At 41.5% G+C, this 23,654-nt stretch overlaps 1 protein-coding gene across 5 annotated transcripts in view; it reads right to left on the bottom strand.

The window, feature by feature from the left end:
* Nucleotides 1–23,654, bottom strand: part of LOC148866705 (cullin-4-like) — a 90,202-nt gene that overhangs the window by 35,171 nt on the left and 31,377 nt on the right. For all 5 annotated transcript variants that reach the window (XR_016109915.1, XR_016109914.1, XR_016109916.1 and 2 more), the window contains exons 7-9: nucleotides 2,939–3,064; nucleotides 2,636–2,737; nucleotides 2,488–2,541 (exon numbers count right to left, since the gene is read on the bottom strand). Coding sequence is in view for 2 of the 5 variants with exons in the window: in XM_088978130.1 (XP_088834256.1) it covers nucleotides 2,488–2,541; nucleotides 2,636–2,737; nucleotides 2,939–3,064 (282 nt within the window). In the remaining 3 variants the exon portion in view is untranslated. The remainder of the gene's footprint in view (nucleotides 1–2,487; nucleotides 2,542–2,635; nucleotides 2,738–2,938; nucleotides 3,065–23,654) is intronic.

Here is a 23,654-nt window from a genome sequence, read left to right as displayed (position 1 = left end):
GGGCTTCGCCCTTCGCGGGGTTCCTTGTAAGGCTCGGGTTCTACCTCCTAGGAAGCGTGGGTTCCTTTTGGGGAGCTCGGGGCCTCTCCTTGGGGAGCTCGGGCCTCTTCTTGGGATATGGCTATGTCGTTGTGCCGAGCTGACGCTCCTACCAAGTCATACCCAATTGCTTCCACGTGTCGCACAGCCAAGGGGTCGGGCCAAATCTACCTCCATCGGTAGTCTTTGTACTCCTCTTATATTTTTATTATAAATAACAAGTGAAGAGGGCAGCCAGATTATTGCTCTCTTTCTTCTCAAGATTTCTTCTTCTCTTCTTCTTCTCTCTTCCTTCTCTCTTCAAGAAAACACTCTTTTCTTTTATATTTTTTAAATCCAGCAGATTTCTACTCTTTTCAGTTATAAACTTCAGTTTCATTCTAGCCATAAGGTATACTTCTACAGATTTAGCCCAAATTGCATAGCTACCACTGTCATTCAGCTTAATATTGGTCATTTGAACAGACATAAAGTCTGGTAATAACAACTATAGATTGTTTTGAATCCATATCTTTCACAATAACAGATGTTAAAACCTAACGAGGGTCTTCGCTCAACTCAGAAATTATGAAATCAATCACAATTCAATTCTGAAATAATTCTAGAAAATCACAGGTTCACAAACTGAATATTAAGAAGTTTCTTGCACACCTTTACACCTGTATCTATCACTTTGCTGGGCTGATCACTTCACTCCTTCATTCGCAGTATCTACTAATCACAAGTCACTTCAGTACCTCACCTGTTTTGCTCATTCAATCACTTCTGAATTAATGTCTTCACACAGATTCATCACAGCTCCCTCTTGGAATGATCCCACTACAGGGTTTTCACTTCACACATCACTTGCACCACCAACTGTGATTGTTAGACCCATCACAGATCACTTAGTAAACTGAAAGTGAGAAAACCCTAGGCTGACCAGGAGAACTAGGGTTTAGTTAACCACAAAAGTAACTTCTAGAGCAGTTCGAAGGGAATAAGATGGAGTAGAAAGAACGAGATACCTCAATTTCCCTGCTCTGATACCAAGCAACAGAGCTGTATTAGTATTCAGACCAGGAAGACAGAGTGACGAGGGAGAGGAGAAAGAGAGATTAGGTCAAGAGAAAAACAGCCAAGCCTCTCTTAGAAGAGAAGATTAGAATCTAATCTCTCTAAAAAAGTCAGCCCAGCATATTAATATATATATATATATTAATAGAAAATAAGTGCAACTACAATAATGCCCCTGTTTATGATAATTTTAAGACTGGAGCGCCCTTATTTTCTTTTGGTAATTACTAGATTACCCTGCCTCCCAAGACTTAACATAAAACAGCTCTCTCAACACAAATCAACATCTCCGTCATAGATTTTGAGAAGTTTGTCCTGAGATGTTCCTTTGCCTGAAGGAGCTCTACCAATAATTATCCTGCGGAGGGCTGTAGCTCTGCCTCTCTGGCCAATGAACCCCCCCCCCTCCCCTATAAACCCCCAATAGTTCTAATGATTTCTAGGCTTCATTGTAGCAACAGGAGCCTATATACATGAATCCATACTAATTCTCACACATAATAACCTGCATTCACACTCCACCAGTCTAGGAGAAGGTTGTTATTTCCCATCCACTGTGTTGATTTATTTAATATACAACTGCTTCGTTTTTTGAGGAGATGAACAGAAATAGTGCACTCACCAATTTTTTAAACCTTCACCCTGCCTATGGGACACCATTCTTCCAAAGCTCAGTTTCGCACCTTGCCAGACCTCCCCATGATTTTGCCCACCAAACATTCTCTAAGGAGTGCTTCCCTTGACTGCATGACATCTTCCAGAGTTTTCTTCCAATAGAAATAGCAATTGCCTCCCAATGGCCATAGTTTCGCACTCACTGCATCACTTTAGGAGGCATGGTTCCTAACTCTCACTCCCCAATTCTCCAACCAAGGCAGTTTTCTAGTTGGCCTTGGAGCTTCTGTGCTCATCACCCCACAGAGAGAGTGAGAGAGAGAGAGAGAGAGAGCTCTTGTGAGCTCCCCAACCATCCACCCACTGACCCAAGCTGTGAGTTTGGATATGAACATAAATGTCACAGATGTGAGACTTCAGATGAAAGGATAAGCAAGATATCAGACTAGGAGACCCTACTTTATTACATAAATTTGTGTAAACAGTCCAAAAACATATCCATTTCTTCCACTTGAAATCTATATAAGCAATTCTAGACTAGAAGGAGACTAGGCCCATCAATGTTCTACAAAATCTTTGGCATTGTATATCATTGCCACTCATGCACAAATTTATGAGAATAACACTAATCCGAAGGTCCCACCATTTGTGATGATCTTATGCAGCAAGAGGATTAAATGGGGACTCTTTTTAATAAAAAGAGTTCTGGTATCAAATAGAGGAAAAGAAATGGAAAACTGAACTAAAAAGAACATCAGTAAAAACATGGATACACACCTTGAACATTCCTTCAAGTTTGTTTGTGAACTGGCTCCCACATTCTGTCTTCAGCTGAAATAGTTGAAAGAACTTGCTGTTAAGACCTAAAATTAGATATGTTAAAACTCACAGATAAAATAGTAAAAATAGCTAATACATCCATTACCTTAGATATCATTGATTTCTCAGCATCAATGGAGGCACTCTTTCCCAGCAGCAACCTTTTTGCAAGATCCTTCTTATAGAATGCTTCGAATACATCTTTACCCTTTCATTATAAGGAGATAAAATATGAAACATGGCTATCAATACCTAAAAGTATGGAAATACAATAACTTAACTAGAAAAGCAGGCAAGATGAATCAGAACTGAAGAAAAAGCATCGAATGTAGATATAGAAAAAATAGCATCCCCATGCAACAACTCTATAGCTTCCCTTCAAGTCAAAAAAGATGTCCAAGTAACTTACTTGTATAAATCGGAACAAAACTAAAACTTTATCAAGTGTGCCCTCCAACTCCTCTTCGGAAGTACCCTTATTACCAGCACGAAGTTTTTCATCCAGAAACTTTGCAATAAGCTCAGCAGGGCGGTTCTATTCAAGATAACAAAATGTGATATAATTTCAGTGGAAGAAATAAATAAGAAAATCAAGAAAAAATTACTGCAAAAGCACTCTAGTAAATTATTTATCAAAAAAAAAAGAACTCTAATAATTTGCCTACCACCAGCAAATAGGTCACACATGTTCTCATAAACATTGACAAACTAGACCCCATTGTGCAAAAAAAAAAAAAAAAACATTAAAGTTTAGGACTACATCCATTATACCCCTCGCAAGACCCCAAACATCTGGGACCAACATTGGGTAACTAATGGCCTTTTTAAGCATTGATGAACTAAAAAACTACCACATCCCTGACACCTAAAAATTACAAGGCACTTCATATTATTTTTAGGCTAGTAGAAGAATTGCTTGTAAATGATTCTCTCATGAAATCTCTACTACTGCACTCAATGTGATAAGAGAATTCCAAAGGATCTTTTGAAACCAAAAAACAGCATAAGAGATAGTCATGCCCATCTCCTCTCCAGAATAGGAGAGGCACTGAGACTTGAGAGACAAAGAAGGAAATATCATTGCTTTATTCTCTAGCCCAGTGAAAGTGGGAAATTCCACTAGGGTGGAACTGTTTGCTGCTTTGAAAGGGGTACAGATTGCTAGTGAATTGGGTTTGATAAATGTGGAGATTGAAGGGAATCAAAATTGGTGGTAGGATGGCTGAAGGGTCCATAGTCTATAATTTGGTACTGTAGGGATGAGATGAAGAAATTTAAATGGCTTACTAGAAGTATGAATTTGAGGATATTCCGGGCTAGGAGATCAGCTAATGCAATGGCAGATGTCTTAGCTAATCAATAGGTAAACAGGGATAATTTGTTTAATGTGTGAGAGGTAGCACCCCGTGCCTATCTGTGGGAATGCTTGTACTGCCTATATTTATTGCTCTTTAAAGTATACAGCCAAAATATCCATTCAATGCCAAGCTGCACACAATGTATACATCCAAAAAAAGTGTACACTGCTGAGCCTCCCAAGAGGCCACCCACAACTGACAACAGAGCAAAAATAAAAGACAGAAACTGATTACATTTTACAAATTAGCCCAGTCCTGGGCATCCCGTATCTAAACAAACCTTCCCCACCCCATCCTTAGCCAGAAAATCAGCCAACATGTTGGCACTCCTAGGCACCTATTAAATGAGGCATTTAAATCAGCACCTACAGCTTGAGCCATTCTCACTAAAGGTCTGAATTTCCAAGGAATTTGGTCTTTGCATGCCCATAGAACTCGTCCTCTTGGGGGCGCAAGGACTTGTTAATGATCATTTAGAGAGAGCATTTCATTTCAACACCTACCAAAGGTCCAAAGCATGACAACATATGGAGACATGCTGTTGAGAATTGACAAAATATTATCGTATGCTGCAATGATATTGCAGAAAGTCTAGGATAATCAACTAACTCATTTTCTTTCTATTAATCATTAACATTTTATTGATTATTGTAGAGAAGATGGGTCAAATGGCCCATAGGCTGTTTATCTTTTTCTATCTTTTATGTTATTTGCTGTAATGGGCCTTAATCTGGGCTCTTATTCTTTCTTATGTTATGTTTTTAAATTTCTGCCCAACAAGGGGCCTCTCTGTAAATTATTAAACTTAATGAAATGGAATTAGGGGTGTAAGAGGAGATTATGTTTGAAAGTCTCTCTCTGAACCCTAGTTGCCGCCACCTTGTTCTTCCTCTTCTCTCTTCTTGAAACCTGATCTCTGCCACTTTCTTTTGATTTTCTGCAACTTTTTAAACAGTCCTTTCTTTTCAAAAGGCTGTTTTTCTTCTTGGCATCAGAGCAAGCTCAACTTTTTCTTTTTTTCACCTCCTTTTTCCCGTACACAGTGTGTATGGAGAACTGAATCGGACGAATAGTTAAAGAAACCTATTTCAGTCCAGTTGTTAGTGGCTTTTGGAGAGAAGGGGACTGGTTTTGTCGTCCTCCTAACAGATTCAAGTGTGTTGCCCAAAACCCTATGTTTCTAGAGAAATCTGATTGTGGGCCCCACATAGAGTTTGACCTGGCGCTCAGTGACTAAAAGTCTTCTCATCCTTCATCTTGAAGATCGATTCAAGTGGTTTGGTGTTCTGTGAAGTCTACAAGGAGCGGCTGAGATTTCTTTGTTTCTCCCAGGTTGCGGGTGAGACGCAAGTAGCAAGTACGACTGCATACAGGTTGACTCACAACACAATTTTTCTTCTGTCTTCATTTGTTGTTACTCGAAGTTGTTAGAAGTTATTTTCGAAGTATATTAAGAAGATGAACCCTTCAAAAGTTGAAAACAAGCATGTTGCTGAATCCGAACAGGTTCCGGGAGCCTCTGTAGACTCTTTACTAGTTGTGACCACAGTCAAACTAGATGGAACTAATTATCTAGATTGGTCACAATCAGTAAAAATTCATATTTGTAGTAGAGGAAAATTATACTGTTATTATATCTGTAGTAAAAATTCATATCCCTCGAAAGATGATCTATAGTAAAAATTCATATCCCTCAGAAGATGATCCATATATGAAAAATGGATGCAAGAAAATTATACAGTTATTGGATGGCTTGTGAACTCAATGCAACCGCGGATTAGTCAACACTACTTGAGGATGAATTCAGCAAAGCAAATTTGGGATAGTGTTGCTGAAACCTATTTCCAGAAATTAAATGTAGCCAGGGCTTACAAGCTGAGGAGTGATGTGAAGAATTTGAGATAGGGGGAGAAACCTTTTAGCTATTTACTTCGCAATATTGAAGTCTCTATGACAAGAAATTGATTTGACAGAAGTCATAGCCTGGGACACCACTAATGATGCTGAGACCTACAGGAAACTTGTTCAGAGAAACAGGGTTTTGAGTTTTTGACAAGGTTGAATCCAGAGTATAACATCACAAAGCAAATGATAGTGTTTCACTGTCTCAAGCCTATGCCTTGGTAAGTAGTGAACAAAGCAAGAGACCTGTCCAATTTCAAGGGGCTAGTCTAAATGATCAATTTGCTAATATGGGAGTGAAACCCAAGGGAGTTACAGGGACTCCACGTAGCTCAGGGAAGAAAAAAGTTAATTGTGAGTATTGTAAGAAACCAAAACACACTAAAGACAAGTGTTGGAAATTGCATCCTGAGCTTCTTCCTCTTCGGTTTCAAAAGAAGTCTGATAATATGAAGGCATGGCATAGAGTGCCAATGTTGCTATTGATCCAGATAGTGACAGATGGCTAACTGAAGAGATGACTGTTAGTGAGTAGTTAGCAGCTATGAAGGCAGAGTATGAGAAGTTTGGAAGGATGATCAGTCACCTAGAGGGTGTGGCCTCTTCTTCCAACCCTCCAAGAAATTCAAGCTCTTCTACATTTGCTCATTTAGGTATACGGGCTTCTGCCAATCATGCAACTATCTCAAGTAATCATAGGATCCCTTGGATTATTGATTTCGGTGTTTCTGATCATATGACCAGCCTTTCCAATTTGTTTGTTTCTTATGATTTACTTCCTGGCCGTGACAAAATCACCCTAGTTGATGGCTCTCTTGCGCCTATCTCTGGCAAAGGAACTATCAAGGCTATAGATTCCTTGGTACTTTCTTCTGCTCTTCAAGTACCCAAGCTAAATACAAATTTGTTACTTGTAAGTAGCCTAACCAAATCCTTGAACTGCTATGGAACCTTCTTTCCTTCTGTTGGAATAATGTTAGAATAACTTAGTTGCAGTTGTTAGGGCCTGTTTGTCCAAATTAAAGTGTTTTTTATTTCGTTTTTTATTTCTGTTATGTCTGTTATTGTACTCAGGGGCACAAGGGCAGTTGTTAGGGCCTGTTTGTCCAAATTAAAGTGTTTTTTATTTCGTTTTTTATTTCTGTTATGTCTGTTATTGTACTCAGGGGCACAAGGGTCTTTTCCCTTGTTATTTTCTGTCGCCCTATATATATTAAAAAAACATTGGCGCCGCCAGTACTGTTGCATTGCAAACCCTCTCTTTTCTCCTCTCTTCTCTTCTCTTCTCTTCTCTTCTCTCCTCTTTCACCTATCTCTGGCCGGCTAAACTGTCAAGATGGTATCAGAGCAGGAATACTGATTAAAAGAGAGCAGACCGATCAACCCTACTGTCAAGAGAAGATCGATCAACCCAAAGAATAGGTCGAACTGACTAGCAGAAAGGAAATCTGATTCTGGACTACAGAATAGCTACGACTGATATAGTTCTCCCTCTAATTTTCTCCTCTTTACTCTCCTTAATCATGGGCCGAGTGAAAACCCTATGAATCAGGGGCGGCTGAATGCTATCGAACCTGTGTAACCCTAGTTGTCTTGGATCGTGTGATCCTGTTGGTGTGTTAAGACACCTGTAGGTCAATGCTGGCATGTCTTCTCAATGGTTTGAGTTGACCATAAGCAAGAAGGATCTCTCCTGCGGATTAGTGGCTGTTAGCCATTCTAGAATTCTGATAGGCAGGTCTGGAACTGCCAAATATTACCTCAGTTTTGTCCAGAATTTGGTACGGTTTGTGCACAATCTGGTTGGTAAACCCTAGTGTGTGGGTGTGAACTGAGTGGAGCATTGCTTGTGGAGTAAGGAGGGGTCCTAAATCCGATGTGTGGGACTGAGTAACTGCTTGACCATGTCGACTGAGAATTCTACTACTTCAGAAATCTCAGGAAGCCACAATGGAGTGAGTGGGGGAATGGATATGAGCTTTCCCATGGCTGTCATTCCCTTTGATGGTCTGAATTACCTTGAGTGGTCTAGGGGGATAAAATTCTACATCACTGCTAGGGGGCGAATAGGATACATCAATGGGAGAGTAAAGGAACCTTAGTATGGAAGTGCTGAGCATGATAGGTGGGACCAAGAGAACAGTATGGTGATGTCTTGGCTCTTGGTTTCAATGCTGCCACAAGTAAGGAGGACTTTTATGTGGGCTGAAACTGCTTGTGAGATATGGGAACAAGCGAAGTCCACTTATTCAGAACAGAGACACTATGCCAAGATATATCAACTACAAGTTGAATCTTCTACTTGCAAGCAGGGGGAGAGGAGTCTCTCAATGTACTATTCTGATTTGACATCAATATGGAAAGAACTTAATCACAATCAGAACGTGAATTGGAAGTGTGATGAAGATGCAAAAGCCTATAAGTCACTTGTATCACAGCAACGCGTGTTTGCCTTTCTCCTAGGGCTGAATCAGTCATTGAAAAATGGTGTAGAAGGGGAGTCAGTTGCCCTAGCATTGGGAAATTCAGATACAAATGTCAGAGGTTGTTTTAAAAGGGGTGACACTCAGAAAAAAACAGAAGATAAAAGCAAGCTTTGGTGCACTCACTGCCAGAAGACACGACACACTAAAGATACATGCTAGGATCTCCATGGAAAACCAAAATGGGCGCAGGATTTGGGCAAGAAGTCAACACCGGATCAGGGCAAGAAACCAGGCCAGCATAATCAAAGAAGGTATAACTAAGCTAATCTGGCATCGACAGAGACTAGTCCTTCCGTAACTCAGGAGAGACATCCCGGTTCTGACCCTAAGGAAGATATTATCAATTCCTTCCGTGAACATTTGGAATTGTATGGTAGGACTCTCCGCCAGGTGGATTCTGGGCCTACTCCTACCTCATTTGCGTCTACATCAGGTAACGCCACATCCTTCATGTGTCATCTCATACAATTAATTCACCTTGGATTATTGACTCCGGAGCCTCAAATCACATGACCGGTAAGTCAAATTTGTTCCAGACATATAACCTTCTCTCTGGGAGAGATAAGGTAAGACTGGCTGATGGTTCTTTTTCTACCATAGCTGGCCGAGACACCATATCTCTCCCACTTGGCCTTACTCTTCCAAATGTCCTGCATGTTCCGAAATTACCTATTAATTTGTTGTCCATCAGTAGTATTACTCACTCTTTGAACTGCTCAGTCACCTTTTTTCCGTCTTCATGTGTGTTTCAGGATTTGACCTCGGGGAAGACGATTGGTAGAGGAAGCATGGTGGATGGTCTCTACGTGTTGGAGAATAATGCTGGTCTAGTGGCGACTGAGTCCACAAGTTCGTCGAGTGAGAGTCATGCCTATTTATGGCATAGTCGTTTAGGTCATCTTTCTTTTGAGTCGTTAAAAGTTATGTTCCCAAAGTTGTTTGTCCTTGTCAGTGAGTCAGTTACAGTGTCAAACTTGTCAGTTGAGTAAGCATTGTAGAAGCTCTTTACCTTTAAGAAATAAAAGATCTGAATTTCCCTTTCATATTGTTTATTCTGATGTTTGGGGCCCTGTTACTCTACCTACTGCGGCTGGCTATAAGTATTTTGTTACTTTGAATGATGATTATTCTCGATACACTTGGGTTTATCATATGCGATCTCGAGATGAAGTGCCACAAATTGTGAAAGATTTTCAACGCATGGTGTTCACTCAGTTCCAAACAGAAATTCATATTTTCCAGTCGGACAATGCAAAGGAATATTTCCATAGTGATCTCACGAAGTTCTTTGCTTTGAGTGGGTCACTTCAGCGAAGCTCTTGTGCCAAGACACCCCAACAAAATGGTGTGGCTGAACGAAAAAATCGTCACCTTCTCGAAATTGCTCGTGGCTTGCTGATTCATATGAATGTGCCAAAACAGTTCTGGATGGATGTAGTATTGTGTGCGACATATATCATCAATCGCATGCCCTCTCGGCTACTAGAGTATAAGGCCCCACATCAGCTCCTATTCCCTACAGCCCCGCTATCCACCATTCCGATGCGTGTTTTTGGGTGTCGTTGTTTTGTCCACAACCTATCACCTACTCGTGGTAAACTTGACCCTCGGTCTATTCCTTGTGTTTTTCTTGGTTACCCCTCATCTCAAAAGGGGTATCGTTGCTATGATCCCATTGCCTACAAGTACTATGTTTCCATTGATGTCTCATTCTTTGAGAGTCAACCATTCTTCTCGGTTTCTCCTCAGGGGGAGAGTAGGGTTGAGGAGAAACAGGCGACGACTCAGATTCAACTACCTCCTTTACCCGATCCTCCTCCGTTCCGGGTTTTCCATCGTCGTCATAAGAGCCAGCAGAGTTCAAGAGCCATGGAGCCGGACACTATGCAACCAACATCATCGGATTCACCCGAGGTAGATCCGTCTCATCAGCCAGGTACACTTGCTCCCATTGCTCCTTTAAATGTTGATTCACATGTCCCCAATGATCTTAATATTCTTATTGCTAAGAGAAAGGGTGTTAGATCTTGTACCACTAATCATCCTATCTCTAACTTTGTGTCCTATGAGCATGTTTCACCCTCGTACCATGCCTTCCTCTCCTCTGTGGATAGTGTTCCCATCCCTAAGACCGTGGCAGAAGCTTTGTCAAAACCTGAATGGACAGATGCAATGAAGGAAGAAATCGATGCCTTACATAAAAATGGTACATGGGAGTTGGTAGATCTTCCTAAAGGGAAGGAACCAGTGGGGTGCAAGTGGGTGTTCACAGTGAAACACAAAGCTGATGGAACTGTTGAAAGGTACAAGGATAGACTGGTAGCAAGAGGCTTCACACAGGTATATGGAGTAGACTATGCAGAGACTTTTGCCCCTGTAGCGAAGATGAACTCCATCTGGATTCTCCTTTCCTTGGCAGCAAATCTTGACTGGGATCTTCACCAATTGGACATCAAGAATGTCTTCCTGAATGGTGACTTGGAAGAGGAGGTGTACATGACCCAACCCCCAGGGTTCAGTGCCAGAGGATGTGAACGAAAGGTGTGCAGGTTGAAAAAGTCCCTATATGGATTGAAACAATCACCTTGGGCTTGGTTTAGTAAGTTCCATGTAGCAGTCCAACAAATGGGGTTCAAGCAATGCCAGTCAGATCATACCTTGTTTGTAAAAAGAGGTGAAGGTAAAATCGCAGCTCTTATTGTGTATGTGGATGACATAGTGATCACAGGAGATTGGGAGGCTGAAATCCAGAGACTAAAAAAATTCTTAGCCACTAAATTTGAGGTGAAGGATCTAGGCCCCTTACGATACTTCCTTGGAATTGAAGTTGCCCGCTCTCACAAGGGCATCTTTATTTCCCAACGGAAGTATGTACTAGATCTACTAGAAGATACAGGCAAGTTGGGGGTAAAACCATCTGATTCACCTATTGAACCTAATCACCATCTGGGAGATAGTCAGGGAGAGTTTTTGAAAGATGTAAAGATGTTCCAGAGACTCGTGGGGAGACTTCTGTATTTGTCTATGACCAGGCCTGATATTGCCTATGCAGTGGGTGTCCTTAGTCAATTCATGCACAACCCGATGACAACTCACTTTGAGGCTGTAGAGAGGATCTTGAGATATCTCAAGAAGTTTCCTGGAGCTGGTTTGTTGTTCCAGAAACACAGTCACTTAAAAGTGGAAGTATATACTGATGCAGATTGGGCAGGAGCAGTCAATGACCGGAAGTCCACCAGTGGTTATTGTGCCTTTGTAGGAGGAAACCTTGTCACATGGAGAAGCAAAAAACAAAGTGTGGTGGCTAGATCCAGTGCTGAAGCAGAGTATAGAGCGATGGCTCATGGGGTTGCGGAAGTCATGTGGATAAGAAATCTGTTAGGTGAACTGGGTTTTGCAGTAAACAATCCTACTTCACTCTACTGTGACAATAAAGCAGCCATCAATATTGCTGCTAATCCAGTTTTGCATGATAGGACGAAACACATTGAAGTGGACAAGCATTTTATCAAAGAGAAACTTGAAAGTGGAGAAGTGTGCACACCATATGTCAACTCGGAAGAGCAACTTGCAGATATCTTCACCAAAGGTCTTAATCATGTGTGGCACAAAGATTTGTGTGACAAGTTGGGCATGATTGACATCTATGCTCCAACTTGAGGGGGAGTGTTGGAATGATGTTAGAATAACTTAGTTGCAGTTGTTAGGGCCTGTTTGTCCAAATTAAAGTGTTTTTTTATTTCGTTTTTTATTTCTATTATGTCTGTTATTGTACTCAGGGGCACAAGGGTCTTTTCCCTTGTTATTTTCTGTCGCCCTATATATATTAAAAAAACACTGGCGCCACCAGTACTGTTGCATTGCAAACCCTCTCTTTTCTCCTCTCTTCTCTTCTCTTCTCTTCTCTTCTCTCCTCTTTCACCTATCTCTGGTCGGCTACACTGTCAAGATCCTACTATGTTTTTCAGGATTTGGAATCTCAGAAAGTGATTGGGAGTGGCCATGAGGCAAATGGAATATATCTGTTGGACACTCCTGGACAAAGCCATGGACAACTTGGAAAAGTTGCTTTTGGGTCTACATCTACAGAGTCCATCAGTTGAGTCATGTTATGTCATTTTCATTTGCGTCATCTTTCTTTTTCTGCATTAAGTCATTTATTCCCAGAACTGTTTAAGGGAATTAGTTTGTCTAGTCTTCATTGTGAGTCGTGTGAGTTGTCAAAACATTGTAGAAGCAGTTATCCTTTGAGTAATAAAAGATCTTCTTCTCCATTCCATATTGTGCACTCTGATGTGTGGGGGCCTTACCACTTACCTTCTATGAGTGGCATAGAAGTTGCTAGATCCAAATATGGAATCCTTATCTCTCAGAGAAAGTATGTACTTGACTTGCTCTCTAAAACAGGGAAGATGGGTGCTAGACCAGTTGCTATTCCTATTGATATGAATCATAAACTCTCCGGTTTAGATGGAAAATTGTTAAAAGATAAGGGAGTCTTCTAGAGGCTACTTGGAAAACTTCTCTATCTATGCATGACTCGGCCAGACATTACATATGTTGCCAGTTGCATTAGTTAATTCATGCATGCTCCTAGGGACACTCACATGGCAGCAGCAGTAGAGCGGATTTTGTGTTATTTGAAGGGTTCCCCTATAAAGGGAATTCTATTTGCTAAGCGTGGTCATATGAAACTTGAAGCCTACACAAATGCTGATTGGACCGGAAATATTGATGACAAAAGATCTACCTCTAGATACTGTAGCTTGGTGGCAGGTAATATTGTCTCTTGGATAAGCAACAAACAACCAGTTGTTGCCCAATCTTAAGCCAAAGTTGAATACAGAGCCATGGCTCATGGAGTTTCTGAACTATTGTGGCTTAGATCCTTGATGGAGGAATTGGGTATTGAGCATGATAAGTTATTGATGTTATACTGTGATAATCGGGTTGCCATCAACATTGCTCACAATCCAGTACAACATGACAGAACCAAACATATTGAAGTTGACAAACACTTCTTTCGAGAAAGAGAGACTTCTAGAGAAGTGTGTCTACCTTTCATTGCTTCTAAAGGACAATTAGTTGATTTCCTCACCCAGGGCATTCCAAAGGCTAAACTTAGCATGATACTGGCAAGCTTGGCATGATTGACATCTATGCTCAGCTTGAGGGGGAGTGTAGAGAAGATGGGTCGAATGGCTCACAAGTTGTTTATCTTTTTTTTATCTTTTATGTTCTTTTCTGTAATGGGCCTTAATTTGGGCTCTTATTCTTTCTTATGTTATGTTTTTTATTTTCTGCCCAACCAGGGGCCTCTCTGTAAATTACTAAAGTTTAACTTAATGAAATGGAATTAGGGGTGTAAGAGGAGATTATTTTCGAAAATCTCTCACTAAACCCTAGTTGCCGCCACCTTCGTCTTCCTCTTCTCTCCTCTTGAAACCTGATTTCTGAGACTTGAGAGACAAAGAAGGAAATATCATTGCTTTATTCTCTACCCAGTGAAGGTGGGGAATTCCATTAGGGTGGAACCATTTGCTGCTTTGAAAGGGGTACAGATTGCTAGTGAATTGGGTTCGATAAATGTGGAGATCGAAGGGAATCAAAATTGGTGGTAGGATGGCTGAAGGGTCCATAGTCTATAATTTGGCACTGTAGGGATGAGATGAAGAAATTTAAATGGCTTACTAGAAGTATGAATTTGATGATATCCTGGGCTAGGAGATCAGCTAATGCAATGGCGGATGTCCTAGCTAATCAATAGGTTAACAGGGATAATTTGTTTATATGTGTGAGAGGTATCACCCCGTGCCTATCTGTGGGAATGCTTGTATTGCCTATATTTATTGCTCTTTAAAGTATACAGCCAAAATATTCATTCAATGCCAAGCTGCACACAAAGTATACATCCAAAAAAAGTGTACACTGCTAAGCCTCCCAAGAGGCCACCCACAACTGACAACAGAGCAAAAATAAAAGACAGAAACTGATTACATTTTACACATTAGCCTAGTCCTGGGTATCTGAAAGAATGGTAGGATCTATCTAATGGACGCCATAAAGGTTGCGGAATGGGTGGACGAATTTCAAAAAAAAATTCCTACCTTCTCCCAACTGGGAATCATATTCCCTAAGTTTAGAATACAATATTCAAGGATCCCACTTGAACCATAACCAAACCAGATCTGTACCAAAAGATAAATGGGAGGAATATACCTGATCCGGAGAAGCAGTATCTCCCAAAGTTGGTGTTCACACCCAAAGAATGCTCCAAGATCCGTTCCTGCTGAAGATGACACAGCTGTGGATGGAACAGAACCAACAGGGTGCATCCTACACACTGGATCCTTCACAAGAATCCTCTGGAAACACTAAACACTGAATCCTTTTAGTCTTTGTTGCAAGACTAATGTCAAGAACAGATTTCTTGACTCTCTTTTTCTGCAAAGATCTAATCTTGCAAAAAACAGATGGCGGCGGCAGGAGGAGAACTCTAAAGGCGAAAAAGCTGAACTGCCTTTCTCTTTTCTGGAGTATGAAAATGAGATCCTATCTCAATTCGCAGGAGATATCCTATCTCTCTTCAAGGTGGTTCGAAATCTGATATTTTCTCTTTTTTGGTTAGGGTTTTTCCTCATTTCTTCTTGATTAAGAATCCTCCTAATTAGGAGTTATCCCAATCCAAATCAGTATTTGGATAGGGGATAATCTTAATCCTATCTGCATATAAAGTTAGCTTACTCCTGATCTTATCAGGAGGTTACCAGATTCAAATCTAATTTGAATTTGGCCTCCAAGAGTGGATAAGGCTAAAGGCCCAATCCTTTTACTAACATTAATCTCAGATTCGCCCCAATGATGGGTGATCATATCAGCCCACCTCGAAATGGGCTTCTGGCCCATTAAGTGTTCAGTGTCTAATTACTTTCCAATCTGCTGCCCAGTTGGACTTCTTTGTATGGCGTGGGACCCAAGCATTGATCTACACACCAGCCACATGGGTTCGGCCCAGCCGAATTCACTGAAAAACTCAATGAACCCCTTGAGTCCATCATATGGACGCTATGAGCCCAACACTTACATTAAGTGGTCCCTGGGCCAAGCCATCTTATAAAAACCCAGGGACTGTGGGCAGGTGCAAGATTAGCCCATCAGGTATTATCCTCAATGGTCTTACACTTAACCTCTCAGCCATTGATGATCAAGCACTGCCCGACAAGAGAGGACCTCTCCCTCGGCTGCAAGGAACAGTGTCGCACTCTCCTCTCACATGGATCCCGGGAATTAAAACCATTTGCAAACAATTCGAAACCGTACATATATATAAATATATTAATTTTGCAAAACAAAATTCCAACGATTGAAATCAACTGCCGGCAGTTTGGTTTCCATCAGAGAGAGTGCATTCCCGATCATTACCCTTTGTCCGACAAAGTGGCTGATTCTGTCACTATAATCACCCACTCAGATGAATTCTCAAACTGCCCCAACATACCCAGGTTTTGACCCCCGCTAAGGATCTCACTGATTGGCATATCAAAGGCAGTCTGATCCAACACCTAGTGAAATGTCATAATCGAGTCTAGGGGTCAGGTGTAACTTTCCAGTTTTGCCCATCTATCTCCAAGGTCCAGGGCAATACTGGAAATCTGGTCCGGTTCAAGGATTCAAGTAATCCCATACTGCATGTGCCTCGGGTCTTACCCTGATGGCTGAGACAGGCCATCCCAACACTTGGTGGCACACCAGCATCAGCCTTGGCAGGATAAATCTCCCCAGACTTATCCAACGGCTGTGAACATTTAAAACTAACACGAGTCTCTATAAATGTCCAGTTTTAGGGTTTTACACAGAATTAAACCAAACAACATGAATCAAACATGCACTTTATTTATTTCCACTAAATAACAAAAGTACATCAAATCAGATTGAAGCTAAGGGCATACAAAACTGTCTAACAGTATCCCCAATCTAAACAAGACTTCCCCACCCCATCCTTAGCCAGAAAATCAGTCAACATGTTGGCACTCCTAGGCACCCATTAAATGAGGCATTTAAATCAGCACCTAGAGCTTGAGCCGTTCTCACTAAAGGTCTGAATTTCCAAGGAATTTGGTCTTTCCATGCCAATAGAACTTGTCCTCTTGGGGGTGCAAGGACTTGTTAATGATCATTTAGAGAGAGCATTTCATTTCAACACCTACCAAAGGTCCAAAGCATGACAACATAGGGAGACAGGCTGTTGAGAATTGACAAGATATTATTGTATGCTGCAATGATATTGCAGAAAGCCTAGGATAATCAACTAACTCATTTTCTTTCTCTTAATCAGTAAAATTTTATTGATTATAATGAAAAAATTACTCCAGGTATACATGTGTCAATGCACCCCCAAAATTTTGAGTCAACTATTACTACCCACCCTTGTCTACATTCTTTTCCATACCACTGGAAGTTCTCCCCTGTGGGGGCGGGGATCAAACCCCAATAGAGTTGACTTCTCCTTGCTCCTTGTCTTTCCAAAGCATCAGCCACATGATTAGCAAATCTCGGGAACTGTTAAAGCTTGCTTTCAACTCTCTTGTCAACTGTTTTGTCTCTCTAATTGCAAACAATCATGTAGTAGCCACATTACTACAGAGCAATTATAGATCATACTCCTTTTTCAGAAGTTTTAACTCCAGTAGTACAGGCCACCATGGTCCTTTCCAGCAATAAAATCATGTGTCCTGCTATACCCTCCAATGCAGTTTTTTATGGTGTTGTCAGCAACATTGGGCAAATATCAATTCATACCTAAACTCTATAAGGAATGGATCTGTCCAATATGGATTGCCATATTAGTCAGCTCCATGGACTTATTTCATTTGTGTTTTCAGGATCGAGTAGTGCTTTCCCAAGACTTTGGAGTAGCTTTTTATAAGTTGGCATCCTAATGACTTGGTAAAAGGAGCAAAGTACTAAGGTCAATGCTTCCCTCTATGGTCTTATGGACAATTTGGCATGGAAGAAATTCTTGCAGTTTTTAGAACAAATTCAGCTCTGATGAAGTGCTTCTAAGAAAATCCAAGGTATGGGATACATCATTTCTTGGTCTTGGTTGATAATGCAGAAGCAATTCAAGGAAGTTCCCCATGCCTCCTAGTTTGATCTTTCTTCACCTCATGAGAGCATAGAGTAGCGGTGGTCAGATGTCCAAAAGTCTGAATGGCTGAGTCAGTGGAATGATTTGGTGGAGGAAGATGAGAGGAGTAGTCAAAGTCCCCCCCCCCCGGTTTAGAAATCCACATTACCTTAAACAATTTCATTTACTTTTCTAAACAAGAGATTTCCTAGAATCTTCCAATAGTTATTTCACATCGGCATAGGTGGTCAGTTGTCTACCACAGGTCTACATGCTATATTCATGACTTGACCCTGAGGGATCACTCCAAACAAAATAAAAAGAAAAAGTACAAGTCTTTCATCTCTCAAGAACTAGATCTATAACAGTACAAAAACAACAATTAAATTCTTCATTTGTGATTCCCTCAAATTCTGGAAGAAGCAAGACCCAATCCCTACATCTTTTTCCACAAAAGAAAACAATTTGATCCCTGCATTTTGACTGACCATCAAAATTTCTTCTGTTTCTTTCCTTCCAAATCTCTTAGCAAATAGCAAAAAGAATGCAACCCCAAACTATCTTTGCCTTTGTACTTTTCCTCACCACAGGCTAGAGTTATCAATGAATCAGGTCCAACCCAATGGACCTGACGGAACTGCTCCAGGATTTACACCCATGGGTCAGTTCCAGTTCCTGTTTGTTGGTCCCGATTATTATTGGGTTGGGACCAGTTCTGCCATGTCCCAAACCGACTTAGAACCGAACCGATGCATATATATAATATATTAAATAGATTTATATATAATATTTATAATTTCTAAATGTCCAAAAAGATCATTCACTAAGGTTTTAAAATGAAACCATAAGACAAAACAAGAAAAATGCCAAAACTTTTCATCCCCCCCCCCTCTGTTTCTCAGTTCTCTTGTATCGACCATCGGCTCCAACCTCCAAGTCTTCAAGTTTCAGGCATCAGGTATGCTCTCTCCTCTCTTTCCCCCTTTTTCTCCTTTATTCCTTTAATCTCTTCACTTTTTCATTCAATCACTCTCACTCTCCCTTTCATATTTTCACTCAATATCAATCCTCTCTCGGTCTTAGATCTATTGAACTCAGTAGAAGTTCAGGACTGTTATCAGTCTTGAACCCTGATGGATTTCAGGATCGAAAATAAGAAGAAAGGTAAGAGGAAAGAAGAGGAAGAGGGAGGAAGAGTTGAAAGGAGAAGCAGAAGCTTGATGTTCTGCTGCCACCACTTTAATTAATATTTATAGGTTATGCTCATTACATGGAAAGGACAGATCTGCCCTTGGTCTTTACATAACAAACAAATCAAAATAAGATTGAAATAATAAGTAACAAATAACAACTGAAACAACTAAATAACCAAAAGCTAACCCTAGGAAGACTAGAACACCTTCTACCCTACAAGTACAGTGGGACCGTAGCTGTGGGGCCCACATCAGTTTCTCTACACTCCCCCTCAAGTTGGGAATAAATGCTTATCATTCCCAACTTGGATAGATCCGCCTCTAGCTTCTTCCGTGGTACAGCTTTGGTGAGGATATCTGCCAGCTGCATGTTGGAGGTGATGTATGGGAGGCACACTTCTTGTGATGAGACCCTCTCTTGTACAAAGTGTCGATCAAATTCAATATGTTTAGTTCTGTCATGCTGCACCGGGTTGTGTGTTATATTAATAGCCGCTTGATTATCACAATACAGCATCAGGGGCTTCTCATACTCAATACCCAACTCCTCAAGTAGTGATCTCAGGCAAAGAATTTCAGCCACTCCATTAGCCATTGACCTATACTCAGCTTCAGCACTGGATCGGGAGACAACACTCTGTTTCTTACTCCTCCAAGAGACCAGGTTACCTCCCACAAGAGCACAATATCCAAAGGAAGACATTCTGTCATCAACACTCCCAGCCCAATCGGCATCCATATAGATTTCCACCTTCATGTGGTCATTGTTCTTGAACAGTATATCTCTACCCGGGCATCTCTTCAAGTATGCTAGTATTCTTTCTGCTGCTAGAAGGTGCGTGGTTCTAGGAGAATGCATGTACTGACTGACAACACTAACGGCATAACTGATATCTGGCCGAGTGAGGCATAGATAATAGGAGCTTTCCCACTAACCGTTGGAACATAACTTTGTCTTCAAGCAACTCCCCACTCTCTACACTAATCCTGTGGTTCTATTCAATGGGTGTATCTGCAGGTTTGACACCCAACTTTCCAGTTTCAGCCAACAGATCTAAAACATATTTCCTCTTAGAGACAAAGATCCCCTATTTAGATCTAGCAACCTCAATATCCAAAAAATACCGTAGTGTACCCAGATCTTTCACCTCAAACTCTTGATGAAGGAGTTGTTTGAGGGACTCAATCTCATGGTTGTCATTTCCTGTCACCACAATATCAACATATACTGCAAGTAGTGTCAGTGACGACTCCACCCTCTTGATGAACAATGTATGATCTAACTGGGCCTGTACATAACCGAACTTCCCAAGGGCTAGTCTGAATCTGTCGAACCAAGCTCTAGGTGACTAATTCAAACCATACAATGCCTTATTGAGCCGGCAGACCTTCTTACCTGCCTTTGTATCATAGAATCCAGGAGGCAACTGCATGTAAACCTCTTCCTGCAAGTCCCCATTCAGGAAGGCATTCTTAACATCCATTTGGTACAAAGGCCAAGTGTAGCTTGCTGCAAGAGATAATAGAACCCAAATGGTGGTCATCTTGGCTACCGGGGCAAATGTCTCCAAGTAATCTATACCATAAGTCTGAGTGAACCCTTTTGCAACTAGCCGAGCTTTGTACCTCTCATTGGAACCATCCGCATTGTGCTTCACAGTAAATACCCACCTGCATCCAACTGGTTTCTTTCCTTTGGGCAAGTCAACTAGCTCCCAAGTATTATTTTTCAAAAGGGCATCCATTTCAACTTGCATTGCACCTCTCCACTCCGGGACTGATAGGGCTTCTTGCACTGTTCTCAGAATAGGAACATCAGCAACGGAGGTGAGATAGGACCTGTAGGAGGGAGATAGGCGATCATAGGACAAAAACTAGGAGATGCAGTGGGTTGTAGATGTGATGCAATTCCGTTTTCCTTTACGGAGGGCAATGGGAAGGTCAAGGTCATCTGCAGAGGGTGAGGTAGAAACAATGGAATGAGTCTCTATGGAACCTAGGACTGTAATATCTGGACTTGGAGCCGTAGAAGAGGTTGGAGCTGGTTGGGACTGCTGATGACCGGGATCAACCTGCCTGTATCGCCTGTGATAGACTCTCAACTCCCGATCCCTCTGACCACCCTCGCTACTGCAGCCCTCATCACCAACTGGAATAGGTAAGGGAGCAGCCCCAAAAGTATTAACCCTGTCCTCACTGCACTCCCCCTGATGAAAAGGACCCAAATCTCCACGCTCACTACTCTCCCTCTAAGGAGAGACCCGAGAATAGTAGGGTGTCTCCTCAAAGAAAGTGACATCCATGGATACAAACTTCTTCCCTGAGATAGGATCATAACAACAATAACCCTTTTGAGTTTGTGCATAACCATGAAAGATGCATTTGGAGGCCTTGGGTTCAAACTTGGAGTGATGGGGACCGAAAAGCTGAACAAAACGGGTACAACCAAATGTTTTGAGGAGAATAGTGAATAACTCCTCATTGGGGTATAGAAGGGAAAACAGAGGTTTCATATCAAGAACCCGGGAAGGAATCCGATTAATAAGATATGCTGTCGTAAGGATAGCATCACCCCAGAAGCGAATAGGGACATTGGAGGTAAACATAATACTTCTTGCCATGAAAGATGCATTTGGAGGCCTTGGGTTCAAACTTGGAGTGATAGGGACCGAGAAGCTGAACAAAACAAGTACAACCAAATGTTTTGAGGGGAATAGTGAACAACTCCTCATTGAGGTATAGAAGGGAAAACAGAGGATTCATATCAAGAACCCGGTAAGGAATCCGATTAATAAGATATATTGTCGTAAGGATAGCATCACCCCAGAAGCGAATAGGGACATTGGAGGTAAACATAATACTTCTAGCCACCTCCAAGATGTGTCTATTCTTCCTTTCTGCAACCCCATTCTGCTGAGGTGTATGAGGGCAAGTGCTCTGGTAGATAACCCCATGATTAAGGAGGTACGATGCCAATGGCTTAGCAAAGTATTCCTTTGCATTATCAGATCTAAGCACTTTGATCCTGGCATCAAACTAGGTTAGGATCATTTGGTGGAAGTTTTGGGTCAGGGCAGGCACCTCATCTCGTGAACACATAAGATAAACCCAAGAAAACCGGGTGTGGTCATCAACAAATAACAAAAAATATTTGTACCCACCCATAGAAGGAATGTGATATGGCCCCAAAACATCAGTATGCACAATATCAAAAGAACTATTACTCCTTTTATTACTCAATGAATAAGAGTTTCTACAATGTTTAGCAAACTCACAACTTTCACACTTCAACTGAGATGACTCAACAGACTCAAACAAAGTAGGAAACTGACTCTTCAAGGACCGTAAAGATAAATGACCCAATCGGTTATGCTTTGGCATAACCGGACTCACAACCTGAGAAACAAGTAACTTCTTATCCACTGACTCTTCCGGACGAGAATTCTCCCCGAGCAGATAGATCCCATTCGTCTCACGGCCAGTCCCAATCACCTTCTTCGTCTCCAGGTCCTGAAAAACACATCGATCAAGAAAGAAAGTTACTGAGCAGTTAAATGTTTGGTAATACTACTAATGGAAAGGAGGTTAGTATCCAATTTAGGAACATGCAAGACAGAGGACAAGGATATAGTATCCGACAGTTTGATGTCACCCTTGCCAGAAATTGGGACAAGAGAGCCATCAGCTATAGATACTTTATCCCTACCAGAAGATAAGTAATAAGTAGTAAACAAAGAGGGCAAGCTAGTCATATGGTCGGATGCACCTGAATCTATTACCCAACAAGATTCAGTAGTACCTGGAGCGGAGGCATGGTAGGCTGAGGCTCAAGTACCTGAGTGTGCAAAGGCCGATGTGGTCGAGGCTGACGATGACTGTGGTAACTGAGCCGAACTGCCAACTTCCTTCTCCAATTGTATTAGAGCAGCTCGAACTGCAGCTAAGGTCTCTAATGGCGTGCCTCTTGTGCCAGATGAGGATGCTGAATCAGTAGTCATAGCCACATGAGCATTACCCTTTTTACTTCTCAACTTTTCCAAGACCAAATGTGGATGCAGCTTCCAACATGTTTCTTTTGTGTGTTTAGGTTTCTTGCAATGCTCACACACCACATCCCTTTTATCTTCCTTCTTTCTGTCCCTCTCTGAATCATCCCCTGTTTTGGATTTGACAACTACCAAGGCAGGTGTAAGCGGCTGAGGTTGCATCATGACTTTCCTCCTGGTCTCTTCACTGTGCACTAAGGAGTATGCCTGAGAGAGGGTCACACTATCTTTGGTCAAAATCTGCTGCCTCACAATACCATATTCTGAATTCAATCCTGCCAAGAACTCAAACACTCTGTTTGTCTCGATGTGCTTTCTATGTATCTGAGCATCTTTAGGACTCTCCCACTCAAGAGTCTCTAAGTGATCAATCTCATGCCACAGTGACTTCAAGGTAGAGAGAAGTAGACCGACACCGGTTTCTCTCCTTGTTTAAGGGAATTCACCTCACATTTCAATTCATATGCTCTGGCAACATTAAGGGGTTGGGAGTAAGTCTCTTTCATCACATCCCATATCTCATTGGTTGTCTTTCCCCATAAGTAATTTCGGCTGATGTGGGGCTGCATAGAATTACAGAGCCATGTCATAACCAAGTAGTTTTCTTGGACCCACTTGGTATACATAGGGTCTCCCTTGTAAGGTTCTGCCACATCTCCCAAGAGATACCCTACTTTGCCCCTTCCCCCAATAGCCATCATGGTTGATTGGGCCCATTCCAAATAGTTTGATCCATCAAACTTTACGGTTGTAATCTGAAAACCTATCTCAGAACCACCACCATAACTAATGTTCCCAAAACTGCCTTCTGAAGTATCAAAATTAGGGTTACTACAATCAAAACCAGCACTAGGACTACCAACCACAATCACAAAATCAGCATAGAACCAATCTGTACTCACAATAGATGTGCATGAAACATGTATAAAACTGATCTGAAATCAATAACCACACACAACAGCAACAGTTCGAACTGTTTTCACCCCTTTAGAAGTGTTCGAAACCCCAAAAGA

This window comes from Nelumbo lutea, chromosome 3 (genome assembly GCF_056320005.1).
Source record: "Nelumbo lutea isolate HS-2025 chromosome 3, American lotus-T2T, whole genome shotgun sequence".
NCBI classification, from domain to species: Eukaryota; Viridiplantae; Streptophyta; class Magnoliopsida; order Proteales; family Nelumbonaceae; genus Nelumbo; species Nelumbo lutea.
This window is presented reverse-complemented; position numbering and strand designations above follow the sequence as displayed.